We start from the raw sequence: 19,938 nt of genomic DNA, 5'->3' as shown, positions 1-19,938 counted from the left end.
CTTGATGAGCTTGGGGATAATCTGGCTCTTTTGGGGGGGGGGGGAGTAAATGATCATTAATACATTTCTCAACTTGAGAATGAGGTATTTTCCAAAAGTTTACATTTAAGTCAAGTGTTTGAAACTTGAAACACATTTTCCCACAGGAATGTTGTTACAAACAGTGGTTAATTCCCAGGCCAGCTCAGGGAAGCTCATTAAACTCATAAGCAAAATAGACATTTTCAATGAAAATAGTGTACAACTTGCCTTTCAAATTCAAAAGATAAATTTAAACATGCAACTTAAATTTGCTCTAATCAAATCCATCACCCAGTGTTTGAGCCAGGCTCTCTCTTTGGACCTGTTTGCAACATTGCCAATGAGGAGGCGGAGGAAAATGGAGGGTGTTAAACTGCGGTGAGTGGGAGATGGAAAGACCCTAAGCAGTGTCTTGGAGGGCAAGTGTGTGGTTTTGACCCAGATTGGGTGGGCAGGTTTCTACTCTGATTTCTGGGGGTACAATGAAGTTGGTACCCCAAAGGACGGAGGACGAGCTAGAAAGGGGACTTTCCTTTCTCATAATCCTAGAATCTTTAGTGTGCTATGCAGTGGGTGTGTAATAGACTATGTCTGCGGGCAGTTGGTAAGCATGAATGACCAGCCAGCTAACTCTGCTGCAGTGTGCTACCCAGCAGAGGACCAGGAAAAAAAGTGGATTCAAATCGGAGGGTGAAATGCTGACAGGGTGTGAAGAGGACTTAAATTCTCAACAGGGAGGCTGAGAAGAGGAAAAAAAGGTAAGAGGAAGAAATGAAATTTCTTGCAGTGATGCCAACCAAAATGTCAGACCCAGCTGGGGTCACCATTTCTGTAGCACAGAGGGCTACATTTCATGTACTTCAGGTGTGTCTGTTCTGGTTTGGGGACACACTACACATTTGTTGAAATAAGAATACATTACATTATAAAAAGAACTATAAGAACTTTTAAGAAGCATACTTAAAAAGCAAACATTTTTATCAAGTATTTTTTTAAAACAATGATACATATTTTTTATAATGCATTATGGACTTAAAAATATTTTAAGTGCTCTCCTTTCCTGATACCCTCTCTACCAATACTTATGATCTGGTAAACATCTTTCCTTAATCTTCCTAATTTTCCACTAAGAATTCAAATACATATTGAGTGCATTTTACACAATTTTATGAAACGTGTTAATAGCAGGTGTATTGTTAATACATATTGATAAAGGCAGGTGTATGACAAGCTACAGCATAGATATGATGAATTTATTCAAAAATTTCTTTACTGACAGATAGTCACTGCTTTCTTATTTTGCTTTTTACCACTTGGAGAAATGCTACAATAAAAATATTCATACAAATATCTTGTGTTATCCCAGTTTATGCTCACTTGCTGTTGTAAATGAACATTCTAAAAATCTCACCAGCTTACCCCAAGAGATTGTTTCTGGCTCACATCACTGCCTGGTGCAAGTCAGGTGGTTACCATGAGGAGTCTGCCTCCAATCGGGATACAGTGGATCCATTTTATGGTTTCGTTACCTCAGATTTCTTCGCTTCCAGCAGTCACCATGGGAGAGGGCTTGGAAGGCAAGGAAAGGTTTATGACAAACACCGGATGTGGCTTAGGACCCTCCTGCCCAGATTCCACTGGCTACAACCCGATCACGAGTCCCAAACTAACTGCAAGGAGGCTGGGAAATGCAGTCTTCCTGTGTGCCCTAAAAGGAACTGGATGAACATATAGCCAATTTTACAAATATTTTTATATACAGTAAGTCCCCTACATAGGAACGAGTTCCGTTCTGAGAGCGCGTTCGTAAGTACAATTTGTTTATAAGTCCAACAAAGTGAGCCTAGGTACCCAACTAACACAATCGGCTATACGGTACTGTACTGTAATAGGTTTATAATACTTTTCACACAAATAATACATAAAAAAAAGACACAAAAAAGAAAACATTTTTAATCTTTACCGTACAGTACCTTGAAAAGTACATTAGTACAGTACAACAGCTGGGCTGGCATCGAGTGAACGGGCAAGAAGAATTACTGACTGGAGGAGGGGGAGGAGGTGGGAGATGGTAGAGCTGAAGGATCGCCAGCAATAGGAGACAGAGGGCCAGCTGCATGTTCACTCACGTGTGACGTTGATGGCACAGGTTCTGGTTCCTTGCTGGATTCAGTTCTATCTACCTTCTTGCTTCTGGACATCCTGGGCTTGAAATGAAGATACTGTTCCACTGTACTTTATACAGTACTGTACAGTAAAGTACACAAAAGCACAACCACTTACAGAGGATGCACACACGTGACAATGTACACTGGACACATGAACAAACTTACATGACTGGACATGCAAACGTGGGTTCGCATCTTTGAAAGTTCGCAACTTTAAGGTTTGTGTATAGGGGACTTACTGTGTTGGTAGCTTTATTCCAAAGGGTGTATTTCTGGACTGAAATTCCTGGGCTGTGAAATTTCTATATAATGTGTGTGTCTATCACTGTGCAAAAAAGACCATGATAACTCCTATTTCTTTCAGCAAAGTAGGAATATTCAGCACCTTTCTTGCTTTTCTACATCTCCCCTCCAAAGGAGTTAAAAGACTAGAAACTCAATTGACCAGATTCCTGTATCAACAGCGTCCTGGTTTAACTTCCAGCAATTAGAGGCACTCTCACTGAAATTAGAAGGGTGAAGAAAGCAAGCAGCCTTTATTTCATTCTAACATGTTGACACTTGGCAGAAATGGCCTGTAGAGTGGCTTCCAGGTGACATCCTGCATTGTGCAGAGATTATTGGCAGGGGCTTTCCCTGAAATTCCTGCACTACCGGATTTTCTAAAAGCCAGCAATGATTTCTCCTGACCTATTCCCTCAGTCTTTCTGACAGTTTAGTGAACATCTCATTTCTTGTATAAAATCTTTTCCTACTTGAAATATTTAAAGCAATTTGTTTCCCAACTAAGAGCTAACTTATACATCAACCTAGCATTTGTCTTTTATCTTTATGACCCATTTTTTCCCACCTATAATTTTTTCTTATATTTCAAATATATGTATGTTTTATGGTATAGCTGTGGAGTTGCTGTCTTCCCAAGCCTTAGTTAACATAAATATTCTGTAAAACGTCTAATTTTTATCTTTTATAGTTAAATCATCAATTCATCTGGAATTTACCTTTGCATGTGTTGTGACTGCTAGTATCATTTATTAAATTAATCCTATTTTCTCACCCAACTGAAATATCATCTTTGTCCCAAATATCTTGACCTGTTTCTAGGCCACCTAGTCTATTCCAGTGATCTGTTTATTTTCCTGAGCGATGCCATAGAGTGTTGATTGCTGTGGTTTTATATTTTAACAAACGGTTTATAAATCTAAATTCAAAAGGGATCATCTAACACAATAACTTGTGCTACCAGGTTAACTCAGTTGTATATAAACTCAGAATAAAACTTATTTTTTTTATGTCTGTGCACATATTTGAACGCTCTACAAACATTAATAACAGAAACATCTGAATGCTCAGCGAATGTAAGGGAGCAATGGCCAATCCTAACCTGATTCCAAATGTTTGGGAAGGAGCAGCCTCACTCTTCCGAGTGCTGTCATAATAACTGAATGTTATAAAACTGAATTTGTAAAGTAACATTATCCTAATCAAATACTACTTTTGTCATTTATATCTACTTTATATATAAGAGTATAAAGGACTCTATATAAGAGTTTGCTTATAAAGTGGATAACATTACCAGCAATTTTTAAAACTATTGGTCTAATACATAAACTTGCATTGCTTTTAATATCATTCAACTGTTTGTCTGATTGATTTTTTCATTAAGATATAACTCACATACCACAGAGTTCACCCTTTAAAGTGTCCAATTCAGTGGCTCTTAGTACATTCACAAAGTCGTGCATCAATCACCACTTTGTAATTTCTGTTTGTCTGATTTTTTTTATTATTTAAAAAATGGAAAACCAAAAGTGTAATTTTCATTCAATAAATATCATTTGATCCTTGGGCAGTTTTGCTGCAGGAAGTTAAGTCCATGCTTTTAGAATGATGGTAGCAATTCATCAACCAAGTAATCAGTTTTCACACAGTTTCAATAATTGCAGCAATTTCCTTGAACTGTCTGTAGAAATTCTGGAGAAAAAGGGGAAAAACAGTATTAATTTTGCTTTTAGGCACTATTTAGGTAGTTCTTTTAATTATATCTGACCAGCAGAGTCTCTATAACATATTAAGTTTGCATCTTAATGTTATACCCTCAACTATTATTATTTGAAGGTTACCATAAGAAACAAACAGGTGTAATTTGCTGCAAGCAAAAATACTACTGTAGAGTTAGATAATGAGTTCATGAATAAACTTTTCAAAAGCATCCAACAAAGTTCTTTGAGATCACACCAGAAAGATTTATTAAATGCCTAGCACTGTCCTCGACAATGAAGCCTTTAAGAAAATGACAGATTGGGTTCCAGGTTTTGAACCACTTTTAATTTAGTGAAAGACTGCATTTCAGGGTGATAGGGGCTGTCTTGTCAATTATACTGAGAGAGACCCAACACTGACAGTAGCTTATATGATAGAAGCTTATTTTTCCTTCAATTAAAAACTAAGCTAGTATGGTGGTTCTCCTGTAGAAGTCATCTGCTTTTTTTAAACCTCAGATAAAAGAGGGATCAGACAAATTCTGTTTTCCTTTCTTTTCTACCTGCCAAGAAGCAGGAGGCAAATTTGATACACTCTAATGATTTACATCCTTGCATTTTCCTTCTTCTTTGGATTCAATTCTCTATTTTGCTACTTAAAAGAGTACCTATATTTTGTTTTAATTCATATGTAAATTTATTATGGACCGAAGAAGGAAGTAACCATTTCTTCAAAAGTATATACCCGTGATCACAATTTCAGCTACTAGAAAGATATAAATCAAAAGCTCAAAGACTGCTCCTTGGCTATCAGTCCTATAATGTGACTAACAGGCTCTCTTTGCCTGGTTAGCTGTAAGCCACGTAAAAACTACCTTTAAAAGAGTTGCCGCATTTGTGATCCTTTCCCTATGAGAAAAAAATTTTTAGAGGTGGGATCAGGGAGCACAAACGCAGCAAAGAAAAATAAGAATTAGACCAGTATTATGAATTACAAAAGAACTGAAACCTATATTCCTTTTTGAAGTGGATTTGGTCTTTATATTCAGTTGAAAGCTACTCACTATCACAATACACTACATTTATTTCCTTTCAACCAAGTTCTAATTGCTTTCAAGACACTACTTAGAATTAATAATGTTGAATCTGTGACCCTTTTTTGTTCTAAAGCAGACATATCTGTTCTAAAAGAAAGAAATCAAATGCAAAGAAAATCCGTAATATGTAATTTGCAAAATAGAACTACAATATAACCCACAAATCCCACTTCTGGATATATATCCAAAGGAAATAAAATCACTATCTCAAAAAGATATCTGCACTCCCACATTCAGGGCAGCATTGCTCACAATAGCAAGGTATGGAAACAGCCCAAGCGTCTGCTGATAGATGAATGGATAAAGAAAATGTGGTGTGTATATATACACGATAGAATACTACTCATCCTTTAAAAAGAAGGAAATCCTGCTATTTTTGACAATATGGGTGAACCTGGAGGAGTAAAATAATCCAGACACAGAAAGACAAATACTGCGTAATCTCACTTACATGTGGAATCTAAGAAAGTGGAATTCATGGTAACAGAGAGTAGACAGTAGTAACCAAGGCTGGGGGCGGGGGGCAGGAATGAGGAAATGCTGGTCAAGAGGTACAAACTTTCATTTATAAGATGAGTAAGTTCCGGAGATCTAATGTATAGTGTGGTGACCATAATTAATAATAACGTACTGCATACTTGAAATTTGCTAGAGAGGAGATCTCAAGTTTTCAACACACACACACACACACACACACACATACACACACACACACAATATTAACTACGTGTGGTGATGGATGTGTTAATTAGCTTGATTGTGGTAATCCTTTCATAATGTAGACACATACCAAAACATTACATTGTATACCTTGAATATATACAGTTTTTGTCAATTACACCTCAGTAAAGCTGGGTGGGAAATGTAGTTTGTAAAAGAGACCAAAAGCATCCTACAGTGGTATATGAGAGGCTTTACTTAAAAAAGAAGCCTGGAACCAATATATTTTTAGTTAGTTTTATAAAGAATTCTCATTACATTTCCATTTCGTTCACCATGGATGCTTTTCTTAGAGTATTTGACTTTTCTTAGAATAGCAACTGCTGTAAGAATTCATATCTGTTCACTCCCCAAAGGGATCAAAACAAGCAAAAACAAAATTCTAAGGCCAGTTAAATTAGCCAAAGACAAAACATTTCCCTGTATGTATACTGAAAAGAAAATCTGATTTCTCATCCACCGCCTTTTCCCCTTTCTTACTTACAGAAAGAGGTAGAATAATAATATATACAACACTGGACACTAAAAATAATAATAATAATATGTATAACATGATTCTAAATATAAACTATTGAGTTACTCAAATCCCCAGCAGATAAAATCAGTCATCAAGTACTAGTGGTCTGATCTGCATTTTGTAAATATTATCAGTCAGAAAATTCAGGGTCAATACTGTTCAAAGGTAAGATTCATTCAGCTTAATCATCCTTGAATATTCAGCCTAAGAGGAATAAAACAGTTAAATGCAAAGTAAAGATCCTGCTAGAAAAGATGCAGATTTCTTAAACACACTCTCTGATGAATACTATGAAAGTGATGGAGTGTCACAGTATACAAATTCAACATATTACATAGAAAATAATTTATCAAATCCCCAAATAAAGGAAATCCAGATCTTTTATATATATTAATAAATGTAAATCACATTGAAACAATTGCAAATAAAAACAGTTAAAATTTTCTCTTAAAAAAAGATTTCATGTATCTTTTTAAGCAGCAATTACAGAACAATGGCTAAAACGGAATGATCACAAACCTGAAACTGTGGAATTGTCATTTCAAAGGACTTGTTCTTTACTTGGCCTGAATGATCCGCCACTTTGAGCATCACGGCAACATAAGGATACTTAAGTGACCTGCAGCTGTCCGAGCTCACAGCCATACCCAGCTTCCACTGAAAATCTATGAGCTGGAATGAAACAGTACATGATACACCAGTTATAATACTGCCCTGAATGCAGATATTTGTTCAGTTTTACTGCTCTCACATTCAAGTTTTAATTTCAAGGCCAGTCAGAATAAAAGAAAATATCTTCATTTTAATATTGCTAGGGGGATAATACTCAAATGAACATGGAGAAAGGCAGTAAGGGATAGTATAAACAGAGTTGGAAAACAACACTGTCATAATTACAAGAGGGAAAAAACAAAAACAAAAATCTCCACCACATGTGTTATGGAGGTAGATGCGGCAGTACTGGTTTTCTTTTCATTTTGCTCCTGTACTTAAGGGGGCTCTGAACATTTTGGACCATCTCATCTCATCTTCCTGTTCCACATATGCCTTCCCCCATTCCACAACCCAAAAGTTCTAAATTAGAAGATGCGTTATATACCATCTTCATATTTGACTGAGGCACACATGGAAACCATTCCAGTTTCTTTCCTCACCACAGTCCTTGACCTGAAACCTTACACCAGCATAAATACTGGGGAAGGTGGTTTTAGATTTCATCACTGTTGACGATGGATACCTGCCAGGCGAGGTGCTATGCAGTGTATATGTATTAAATGCCTCACTGAATCATCCTAACATCATAGGCTATTATTTCCATTTTGCAGGTGACAAAACTGAATTTCAGGGAGCTTACATAATATGCACAAGGTCACACATTTCGGGACTCATAACTGAAACCAAGGTCTGTTTGACTTCAAAGACTGCATGCTTATTGACTACTGGCTGCCTCAATAGTTTCCAGCTAATTCTTTTCAATGATTGTTCACTATTGCCATGGCATAAAACAGGACTGGATAAAAGCAGCCCTTAATACTGAGTTTAAAACATAAGACAACAAATGGAAGAATTTTGTGTCTTGTCCCCAAAGCTTAGGCAGATACACAGTACACAGCCGGCACTCACAAAAAATACCTGCCTATTGACTGATACCTTTTGCTACCAAATGAATGCTTACTGGGCAAATACCTTTACTTATCAGTAAAAAAATTCTATAAGAGGTGGGATCAGTGTAAGGACCAAATTTCCTCCTGTCTTCACACTGGCTTTAGACGAATCAGCTACAGCATGAAGGCCAGGCTGGTCCCGATAAAGGTTAACGGTAAAGTAAAAAGACTGTATGTATAGGTACTTTTAAAATAAACATTTGCCATACAAAAATAGAGAAAGGACAGTAGGTAAATAAGGAAAGAACTACAAACGGCTAATAAACATATGGAAAGGAAACAGGGAGATGCAAATTTAAACCACAAGAGATATCACTACACACCTACCAAAACGGCAAAATTCTGCCGATTCTAAATCTGGCAAGGAAGGATGTGTCACAGTGCTGTTGATGGAAGTCTAAATTGGACAGAAAATTGGCTTTACTTAAACTGAAGTTATGCATATCCAATGTCTAGTGATTCAATTACTAGGAACATAACCTAGTAAAACAGGATACTTATATAAGAATGTTCCTAACAGCTGTATTCAAAATAGCCCTACACTATAAACAACCCAGATGCTCATCAGTAATAAAATGGACAAATGAAATGCTGTACAGCAATAAAAATGAAGGAACTTCAGCTACACTTAACACCAAAAATCTTGAAAGAAACAAGTCAAGGGACTTCCCTGGTGGCCCAGTGCTTAAGACTTCGCCTTCCAATGCAGGGGGTGTAGGCTCAATCCCTGATCAGGGAGCTAAGATCCCACATGCCTTGGGGCCAAAAAAAACAAAAACAAAAACAAAAACCTAATACATAAAACAGAAGCAATACCGTAACACTGAATTCAACAAAAGACTTTAAAAATGGCCCACGTCAAAAAGAAAAAGAAAAAAAAAAGGAAACAAGTCAAAAACTTATGTGATTTCGTTCACTTAAACTTGAGAAACAGGAAATGTAATAATGTTCAGGGATGCATACAAAGATGGTAAAACTATAAAAAAAAAAAAGGCGAGAATATGATTATCACAAAAGGATAATCATTACCTCTAGGGAGGAAGGTGGGAGAGATTTGACTGGGGAGGGGGGCTTGTGGTGGGCTTCTGGGGTACTGGTAATGTTCTATTTCTTGAGTTTTGATTGTAGTTACACAGATGTTCACCTTTAAATCACCCATTTTTTGTGTGTGTGGTAATTATTCGAGGAGATAGAGGTTAACTAGATGTACTGTAGCAATCATTTTGCAGTATATGTCAAGTCATCATGCAGAGCTGTATTTGAATTATATCTCAATAAAACCAGAAAAAGTAAAATTATTCATTAAATAGTCCATATGTTATGCACATTTTGGTATATGTGTTATCTTGCACATATAGTGGGGGGAGGGGAGGATATGTCAGTAAGCTCCACATTTCTGGTTGAAAGGAAAAATTTATTGTAGGCTAACTGATCAAAGAAAAGCTTTAGCAGAGAAAGAGCTTAGTTTTGAAGACTAACAGGACTGAAATTGAGAGGAAAAAACATGTTTTATTTATATATTCCATAAATATACACCTTAGCAAAGAATAAGTGCTTCATCAATATTAAGCTTGAACCAGCTAGAGATGAAAAGAGGCAGTATCTGGCTGAGGGACAGAGCATTCACCTGTCTTACAGTGAAAGGCCCTGATAAGGAAGTATGGAAAATAAAGTTGACAAGAGATCAAGAAGTGAGAGGCCAATAATTTTTGCAAATTGTACAGGTTTTCAGAAGTTTTCAAAATACTCTCATTTACAGTGGACCCTTAAACAATGTGGGTTTGAACTGCAGGGATCCACTTACACAGATATTTTTCAACAGTAAACACTACAGTACTACACGGTCTGCAGTGGGCTGAATCCACTTGTATGCAGGGGAACCTAGGATGTGAAGGGCCGACTAAGAATTATACGCGGATTAGTCCCTGCGTTGTTCAAGGGTCAACTGTACTTTATCTTATTATGAAAAACATTATCATGTAAGTCATTTAAACTTCTCCTGTAGGCAATGGGTACTCACTGAAAGTTTCTGAGTACACAGAACAGCATGAAAATACTGATTTAAAATATTCATCTGGTGGCAACAGAACACAATACTCCAGGTACAAGGTTTTAGGTGCCAGAACTGAGGTGGTGACAAGCAGGACGAAGCTGATCCTATAAAGAATGAGTCACTAGGTCTTGATGACTGTCTATAGAGTTAAGGGAGGTATCCAAGACAACTATAAAATTTTGAGCCCAGGTGACTGGGAGAATATATCATATATCAATCACAACTTTTTATATTTTAAGTCCAAAAGTATTATCAAGAAGTGATCATTAACCTATATGAGAAAAGAATCTAAAAAAGAAGGAATATATGTAAATGTATAACTGAACCATTTTGTTGTACACCTGGAACTGACACAACATTGTAAATCAACTAAACTCCAATAAAACTAAAAAAAAAAAAAAAAGAAGTGATAAGGGATATCTAAATAGCAATGTTCAATAAGTGGCTAAAAATTCAAGAACAGAATTCAAGGGAGTTCATGATTAGAGATATAGTTTTATATCAGTTCAATGGTGATACTCAAAAATGTGACTAAACATTTTTTAAATGTATTCAGCCCATACAACTTACTGATGTAAGAAGTTCTATTTTTACTGTCCATAGTAAAATGGTAGAGTACAACATTGCTTGTTTGGCTCTAAAAGTCTGATATAAAACTCTGGATTATCTAGAACATTTCAAGCAGAAAAGCAATTAAGGAATATAATGTTGGAATTCGCTGACCATAACAATGGTGAAACTAGCAGGTGGGGAAATAGGGAGAGCTGCAAGGTACTGCACAAAATTGACGTTCATGGTTAAAAGAGCTGGGATTAGGTTTATGGGATGAGAATTCCCCAAATTCTAAACTGAGCATTTAAATGCAACTTAAAAGCAAACCTTCTAATAAGTGTGGTTAAGCCTTAAATAGGAACTAACTGCAGAGAAGATTTTAAAAAGAATTAAAAAAGAAAAAAACAAGCAAAAAACCAGAACAGGGTACACATCGCTATGGAGAATATTAAGAATGAAGTAACATAGCCTCAAAATTCTTGTAGAATAAAGAAAATGATGTAAAAAGAAAAATATACAGAAAAAAAGGTAGTAGTAAAAAAAATGAGAATATCCAGACATACTCTGTGCTTAGTACCCTATACATGCAGAAATTGATTATAGCACGGGCTGTTAGCAAACTTCTACGTGAGAATTCATATTAGCTCTAGCCTAAGTGGACAACGTTTGCTAAGTCATTAGCCTTTCTCATCTTGCTTAACGGCACCTTCAACCACACTCTGATTTTCTTCACAGAACTTAACAGTTTCTAAAATTATGTTAACTTATTCATCCCCTGTGTCCCCAAGGAAATGGCATTATGAATCTAGTTAATACTGAATCTACTAGAACATCATCTGATACAAAGCAAAAGTTCAAATAAGTATCTGTTGAACTAATATGTTTAGCAGTTCTGGGGTATGTGGTTAACTGGTCTCCAAAGATAGCCCTCCAACAACTAATCCCATTCCTCTCTTTAAGAACATGTCACTCTTCACATCAAGAAGTGGGGCTTATTTTCTCTCTGCATGAATCTGAGCTGTCCCTGTGATTGTTCTGACGAGTAGAATATGGCAGAACATGTGTTCTGGAATCTTTGAGTTCAGCCTTAGGAGAACTGGAAGCCTGTGCTTCCTTCTTTATGGAATACTGGCTCTTGGGACTCTCCTTCTTGGAACCCAGCCACCATCATGTGAGCAGCCACATGAAGGAGAACCAAGTCACACCAACGATCAGCTCTAGCTCAGCTCTCAGCCCGTCATGACTAGCACGTGAATGAGTCCTCTTCACTTCCACCCCAATTAGGCTCCTAGATGACAAAAGCTCAGGCTGACATGATGGAGAGTAGAAACCACCACCCAGCTAAGCCCAGTTAACCCAGAGACTCATGAGAGACAATTAAACAATTGTTTTAAGTCACTAAGTTTGGGATGATTTGTTATGTGGCGACAGATAACTAAAACAGAACAAACACAACTAGCTAAAAATAGCTTTGTTAATAAACTTAGTACGATATATGAGTTATCAAAATTGAATTCTCAAAACTATATAATCTGAACTATATTCACTTACAGAAATTGTAGCAAATACAAATAATCAAAACAATGTTTCATATTTGCTTGGTGTGAATACCGTCAGTAAAAATAATACAGAAAAAGAGAGCCTTTGCCATTAAACACATTCACAACTAGTAAGTTCACAGCACTACTGTCCTGCAACACAAAACAAATACCAGCTTTCCTCAGAAAGGTTTTTCACCCTCATTTCTTTTCTACTGATGATCCCCATTTTCAAGCGACAGTTTGAAACTTCAGTCAACTTTGGTTTTTCGCTCTCCCTTACCCAAAACAGTTATGAATCGCCAGCTACTCAAGATTTTATTTCAGCCAATGCCACTGACATTTATTCCCTTCTTCCCGATCTCACTGTTACAAAGCCTTTTAAAAAGCTTGCCTTTAATTCTACTGCAGCCTCCAAATCAGTATCTTACCTATGGTCTTTCTCAGCTCCAAAATCCACAGGATAGACTCTACTGGTTATAAATTAACCTCTTCTTATAAACTAACCAAATCTAGTATCACATGTCAAAAACCTATAATCTCTCCTGCCTCACGGACTAGTTACGACCCTTCCCCTAGCAGTTAGGTCATCTCACAGGATAGTCCCAAGCAGCTTTCTCACTCGTGCTCAAGCTGGACCACATTCTTTCTTTAAATTATCTTCCAGTCACCTTTGTTCATGCCACTCATTCCTCTTAGAATACAACTCTCAAACATCTATTCAAAATTCAAAGCTCCTCTCAAATTTTACCTGCTCTATGAAGACTTTCCTCAACTCTTCTATGAATATTCAAGTCACTTCTTATATCCCAGCACTTAGAACATTTTGGCTTGAGTAGCAGTTATCTGCCTCCCTCCCTCACCATCTACTAGACTGTAAACTCCCTGAGGGGAGTTCATATATTCTTATGTGACCTGTAGCACCCAACACAGAGAACAAAGGCACCATACATTTATGAACTACTACACAAACTGTACAAAAATTTAAGTCACTGTCTCATATACGGGAAAAGGGAAAATGGCACTAGATATTGTGTGTCAATATACATCTTTCTGTTGATATACACCATTAGTCTGGCAAGACGGAAAGTAATAAAATGTGGCAGAATAGAAACAACCCTTCATTTTTGATAAGGAGTTCTAATTAGACATCTATAAAAGAGAATCACGAATGACTTGCAAAAAATGAGCATAAGCATCAGAATGTGAAGTAATAAATAACCTTAGACCTTCTGGTGCTGGACAAGGGAGCATGATGGTTTGTCAAATTTAACAAGTTCAGACTCTAGTCACACAGACCTGAGTCTCAATCGCAGCTCTGCTACCTTCTACCCATGTGGCTGTGGCTGTGGGCAAGTTACTTATGTCTCTATGCCCCAACATTCAGTTAAGTATTCACGAGATACTATGTTCTAGGCTATGAAGAACAAAACAAAGTTCCTGACCCCGGGAACTTACATTCTAGCAGGGAAGACAGACAATAAGCAAATACATATACAATGTGGTTGTAGTAAGTGTTATAAAAATCATTTTTAAAAATGCAGCTAAGGGGATTGAGTGACCAGGAAGACTTTTTAGATAGAAGCTGCTGGAGACCTCTTTGAGGAGATGGTCTTTGGACAGAAAGACACCTGAGTAAAGTGAAGGGAAAAGCCACATGGATAGCTGGAGCAACGCGCATTCTGGACAGAGAGAGAGGCATGCCTGGCGTGCGCAGGGAGCGACCATGAGGCCCAAGAGGCTGGAGCGGCGGGAGCTAGGAAGAGAGGCAGGAGACAAAGAATCCCTTTTTGAAGGGCCTTTAGGCCAAGGAAAATATTTAAGACTTTTTTCTAGTAAGACAGTACTCTCTTAAATGGCTTTTCAATTAGGGAAAAGACCTAGTCTAACTTAGATCCCAAAAGTCCCTCCAGATTGATGAATAGACATTTAAGAAAAACAAAAAGACTCAATTGGAAGCCTATTACAGTATCTACGCAAGAGGGTGGTGGCTTGGGCTCAGGTAAAGGCAGCAAGGGGACATAAATTTAGAGAACACTTTTAAAGGTAGAGAGAACAGTACGCTGATGGATTGTGTGCGGGGCATGAACTCTCACTGGAGGTGTGGTCCCAATTAACCTTGCTGATTCTTATACTGGTGAGAAATATTTAAAGAGAGAAGGTATTATAGCTCAAGGAATTTAAACTAGTATTAGCCCTAAAAATTAGCTATATCTGGTACACTTAAAAAGCATATATTACAAACAGAAATGACATTGCCTGGTCAAGGCTTTTTCCCCCTACAACACTGTTGAATACATGTAATCATTTTGTCTAGCAACATAATGTTAAAAAACAAATACATCATGAACTACGAATAAAAATGTTCAATTTTGTTTTGTTAGATTTACTGCAAGGCATTTTACAATGTTGTAAATAACATCTTTTAAAATATATTTTTCAACTCTCTGTGTGTGAACTACAGAAAAACAATGAATCACCTTCCTAAACTCAAATATTATTTCTAATAAACTACTTGTAAATTCTCTTGGCTTTTTCTACGTAAATAATCATATATAACATGTGAACGATTGCAGGGAAGGGATGTGTAGTAGGCTGAATAACAGGCTCCAAAGATGTCCACATTGCAATCCCCCAAAACCTGTGAATATGTTATTTTACATGAAAAAACACTTTGTATATGTGACTAAATTAAGGATCTTGATGTAGGGAGGTTTTTCTGGATTATCCAGTTGGGCTTTATAAGAAGGCAGCAGGAGGGTCAGAATCACAGAAGGCAATACAATGGTGGTAGCAAAAAGAGAAGTGATGACAGAAGCAGAGGCTGGAATGATGCGCTTTGAAGATGCAAATAGAGGCCACGGCCAAGGAAGCAGATCCTCCCCTAAAACCTGCAGAAGGAACACAGCCCTGCTGACACCTTGGCTTTAGTCCCACAAGACTAATTTTGCACTTTTGATCTCCAGCACAATAAGAATAAATGTGTGTTGTTTTAAATACACCTCCCCCGCACAATCCCCCCAAAGGTTCAAGTTTTAAAACCCTATAATCTAGTACAATTCAGTTGCAGGATATCTTACTCAAACATATGACAATGTAAGTATAATGAATGGATAAGATGATTTATGAGAGACTGAATCAAAGTTATTGAGCAATAACTCTGAGCAAAGCCAGAGAGGAGATTGAGTACTATCTGAGTGTCCCCCTATTTCCCAGGAGGAGATCTTGCTCAAGAATAACAGCAAGATCACCTGGAGACAGATGTCAGAGAGCAGTCAACGGACATCTCTCGGCCCCTGTGTTCTCATTATTTATCTCAGCCCCTTCTTAAATCTTGCGGTCTCGCCTAACTCCTGTCTTTAAAATACTCTAGTTTTAGTACTCTTCTTCTGGGCAGCGTTATAAGTTACTTGCCTAAAAACAGTTTGTTAGCCGAATCGGGACAGGAACACTCGGAACAAAGAAACAGTCCTAAGATATACTTAAAAATCAAATTCTTATTCCAAGCATAAAAAATACACACACTGCAAGGTTAAAGAGGTAAACTCTCCATCAACAAACTGCTTTTTAAAGACTAAGAAAATGTTTGTGCTGCCATCTTTGTAAATTTTAGTCATTCTTCTCTCTACATATTTTATCGCAAAATATTGCGTACCCGGTGTCGAATCAACGGCGTTTAATCAAGGAAGAACAATGTCTGGTCTGCACTCTCCGGGCTGGAGTGGGTGGGAGAGATTAAGTTACAATGGCAGTGGCTACCACCTCAAAAGCAAAGTGGAATCCAGGAGCAAGGCAAGGTGGCGGGATGAAGGCCACGGGCTCGCGGACACAGGCCTTAGCTGGGGGCTGAGCCGGGGAAGGCTCACGGTGGCATCGTCCCGCCTCTGCCAGGGGCGGGCGCAGGGCCAGGTGCAGCCGCCCGCCCCTTGCTCAGCCGAGGCCGGGGCGGGATGGCCACTCACTCACCTGGTTGGTGACCTGAAATGGAAGCAGAAAACACCATTTAGGGAAGGATCTTTCTTGCTCCGGAGCCCGCTGCCCCGTCTCCTTCCAGGCCAGGTCTTACCTTGGCCTTAGCATCTAGCTGTGGCTCGCTAGACGCCTCCATCCCAGGGTCCAGGACCACTCACTCAGGTGGAAGCTCCCCGGGCCAGCGACACTTCCGCTTCCTCTTCCCGCCCCTCGCGGCCCGGCGCACGCAGCGGACGTGGGGGGGACGGGCAGAAACATCTTTGTGTAATTCACCCTTAGTCGCAATTAGACATCAGTTTTATGGAGCTGATCAGCAACAAAGGAAATACTGTAGGGGAAAAGGTCCTAAAACTTGGCAGGTATCTTGTAAGGGGAAGGATATATTATCTTTTGGAAGCTGCCACCCCCTACTTATCCCCTAGGCGTGGACTCTTCCTGTCACCCGCCCACAGCGCCCTCTGCGCCAACGCAGACTTGTAGGTGCTTAGACTTGTTAGAAATTGATGCTGACCGAGGTTGAAAGCTGCGGGATAACCGCTCCCCCTTCCCTATAGATGTTTGTCCTGCAAGGGAGATGCCTATGGGACCTATAGTTTCATGATTAACTTCTGCCACTCGGAATCACTTAACCGGCCCAGCTGGAGGTGGGGTTGGGAATGCTTTTTTTAAACAGTGGAGGATAACACGAAGTGCTGGGAGGTTTATAGTCACATAGGCCTGAATCTAAAACCCTCTACCACTCAGCTGTGTGACTTCATTAAAGGTATCCTTTCTGGACATTGGCTTTCTAATCTGTAAAAACAAGGCTATTAATATTTGTCTCACACGGGTTTACTAAAGGTGCAATGAGATTGCTGCAAGACAAATAAAAGTGAGTTTCTCCATTGATATGGAGGGAATAAACTAGCAGTGGGGGAAATTGTTGCAATGCAAATAGAAGTGATTGTTCTTTTTCCTCTTGAGAGCAAAGAAAACCAAGAGAACGTCAAACAGGCTAGAGGAGAAAGATAACCTGGCCTGAAAGAGTTAATCATTCCTTGTTTTACTTTAGCTGTCACTAATCTGTGGTAACTAGATTTTTACTTCACAAAGCTAACTCCCTGATACTTAACTCTGTGTGAGTTACATCCTGCCTCTCACTGGCTAACATTATTTACAACTTGGAAGCTGATTCCATATGACCTTTGTAACAAAATCATCCCTGTAGTTTCTTTTGCATTTCAGAAAGGAGGTCCCCAGAAGACAAACCATAGACAAATAGACAATCAACAAACTGCCAGACCCCAGTCACTGGGTGGCCTGACTGTTTTGAAATATTGCAAAGGAAAAAAAAAATGCAAAGGAAAAAAAAAATGCAAAGGAAAAAAAAATGCAAAGGAAAAAGAATGCAAGACCTTCACCAACGTGATCCTTATCACCTACCCCAGACTGCGAGCCCCACGTATAAAATCTTCCCTGACTCCCAAGGATATGGGGGGCACAGTTCTTGAGGTGCCAGCCTGCTGTGTCTTCCCTTTGCCTGGCAAAGAAAAATAAAGCCATCTCTCTCTTCCTCCAAAATCTCTGTCTCCGTATTTTCATCAGGCCTTGGTGCACAGAGGAGCCATTATTACGGCAACAAGATCACATATGTGAAGCACATAGCAAAGTTCCTGAACACAGTAAGTACTCAATAAATACTAACTCCTATTATCATCGTCAAGGTATTCAATCCTCAGAAGAAGCCTATAAGTTCTGTAGATCACAAACTATCTCCATTTTAAAGTTGAGAAAATGGAAGTTCAGGAATGTTAAGCAGTATCACCTAACAGACAAAACTTCAAACTCTGGTTTTAATGTATGGTCTGCAATCTAATTTCAGAGAGCTCCAGAGGGATTCAGAGCTCCCAGCATACCTGCTGAAATCCGTTTTCATCTCCTTGTACTAACTGAATGTTCTATTTGTACTCCAGGCTATTCAAGAATATGGATGGGGACTTCCTAAGTGACAAAGTGGTTAAGAATCCACCTTCCAATGCAGGGGACACGGGCTCGATCCCTGGTCTGAGAAGATCCCACATGCTGTGCAGCAACTAAGCCCACGAGCCACAATTATTGGGCCCGTGTGCCGCAACTACTGAAGCCCGTGTGCCTAGAGCCCGTGCTCCGCAACAAGAGAAGCCACCAAAATGAGGAGCCCACGCACCACAATGAAGGGTAGCCCCCGCTCGCCACAGCTAGAGAAAGCCATGTGCAGCAACGAAGACCCAATGCAGACAATAAATTAATTAATTAATTTTAAAAAAAGAATATGGATGATAGTGTGTGTGTGTGTTGGGGGAATTGGATAGTGGTGGTAATCAATGGGCAGCATAAGCAAAGATGCAGAACTGAGAATAAACATGATCACTGATCCTACAATCACACAGGTTTTAGAGCTTAAAGCAGAGTACATACCACAGATTCTTAGATCCGAAGCCAAATCTGGCCCACCCACATATTTAAAACGAAACAAAGAAAATAAGACAGACTATATCCAAACCTGCGTGGCAATGCATTTAGATAGGTTTTATGTGTTCCAGTTTGTCACTATCTCACATTCTTCTTTCAGCTCACCTGGCCAAGTCACACATTACCTGAAAGCTACAAGACATGCTTTTTAACCTTTGGCTTAAGGAGAATTTACAGAGTCTCATTTTAAAAATGAGACCTAAATAGATTAAGTGCCTGGCTTATCGAAACACAACAATATTATGTTAGTTATGATTTCTGACCAGGTGGGGACAAGTTTTCATCCATATTTTGGACAGACGAGGCCAAATTATGTTAGGTTTTGATATGTTCTTATTTATTTATGTATGTATGTATTTATCTATTTGGCTGTGCCAGGTCTTAGTTGTGGCATGAGGAATCTTCACTATGGCATGCAGGGTCTTTAGTTGTGGCATGTGGGAACTAGTTCCCTGACCAGGGATCAAACCGGGGCCCCCTGCATTGGGAGAATGGAGTCTTAGCCACTGGACCACCAGGAAAGTCCCCCTTGATATGTTCTTAAGTATTGCAAAAAGGTTATGTTTTGAGGATGGTTGTTTGGCAATGCGACACAGGTGAAAGGCAGATACAGCATGAATACAGCTGGACGTATTCCTATTAAGATAAATGATACAAAACAGTAATCATGGTGGTGTGTCATGAATGAGTTACAGGTGTGTAGAGAAATTGACACCCTCCCCCCACCCCCCATAGCCCTAGGGAAAGCCAGGTGAGGCCTCATCCAAGAAGATCCCCTGGGCTGGTTATGACTGGGATGACAACCTTATTTGATTAAGTCAGGTGTTATACAAATACCGAATTTCATCAACTGTTAGATGCATATTTTTTCTCATGTGACTCCTCAGAAATCATACTGCACATTGCATCAGATGACTCTTCACAGTGGCGGGTAGCCAGGCAGCAGGTATGACTCAGTTGTTTTTGCAGGTGTGTGCATGAACTTGGTTATAGCTGTTCAACACTTTTACTGAATTACAGGTATTGTTGGTTGTGTACATACTATGTTTAAATGCCATGTGAAATGTCTTTAAAAAGATTATGCTGTGATTTGGCATAACAAAAAGTTACCAGGAATGGAACCAGGCATGGAAAGAGAACAGTGGGTTGTAAACATATCAGTAA

The 19,938-nt window shown here is 38.8% G+C and overlaps 1 protein-coding gene across 3 annotated transcripts; it reads right to left on the bottom strand.

Annotated features, from left to right (window-relative positions):
• Positions 1 to 990: 990 nt before the first annotated feature.
• COMMD6 (COMM domain containing 6) lies at positions 991 to 16,514 on the bottom strand. Of its 3 annotated transcripts, XM_057707716.1 has the most exons (5): positions 16,379 to 16,510; positions 15,968 to 16,290; positions 8,497 to 8,566; positions 7,025 to 7,177; positions 992 to 4,163 (listed from the first exon to the last, which is right to left on the bottom strand). In XM_057707716.1, exons 4-5 carry the CDS (start codon positions 7,148 to 7,150, stop codon positions 4,113 to 4,115), a joined length of 177 nt encoding a protein of 58 aa, XP_057563699.1. In that variant the 5' UTR covers positions 7,151 to 7,177; positions 8,497 to 8,566; positions 15,968 to 16,290; positions 16,379 to 16,510; the 3' UTR covers positions 992 to 4,112. The 3 variants fall into 3 exon arrangements, with proteins under 3 accessions (XP_057563697.1, XP_057563699.1, XP_057563698.1); XM_057707714.1 differs by lacking the exon at positions 8,497 to 8,566 and having other exon boundaries at positions 991 to 4,163; positions 16,279 to 16,290; positions 16,379 to 16,514; XM_057707715.1 differs by lacking the exon at positions 8,497 to 8,566.
• Between the last annotated feature and the right edge of the window lie 3,424 nt (positions 16,515 to 19,938).

The sequence above is a fragment of the Hippopotamus amphibius genome, chromosome 14, assembly GCF_030028045.1.
Source record: "Hippopotamus amphibius kiboko isolate mHipAmp2 chromosome 14, mHipAmp2.hap2, whole genome shotgun sequence".
NCBI classification, from domain to species: domain Eukaryota; kingdom Metazoa; phylum Chordata; class Mammalia; order Artiodactyla; family Hippopotamidae; genus Hippopotamus; species Hippopotamus amphibius.
Note: the sequence above shows the minus strand (reverse complement) of the source record. Positions and strands in the feature narration are given on the sequence as shown.

Coding starts and splice junctions, on each gene's coding strand:
- COMMD6 (XM_057707714.1), bottom strand. CDS start 16,420: ATGGAGGCGTCTAGCGAGCCACAGCTAGATGCTAAGGCCAAG. Junction 4,164..7,024: donor TGACAATTCCACAGTTTCAG/GTTTGTGATCAT, acceptor CTTTTTCTCCAG/AATTTCTACAGACAGTTCAA.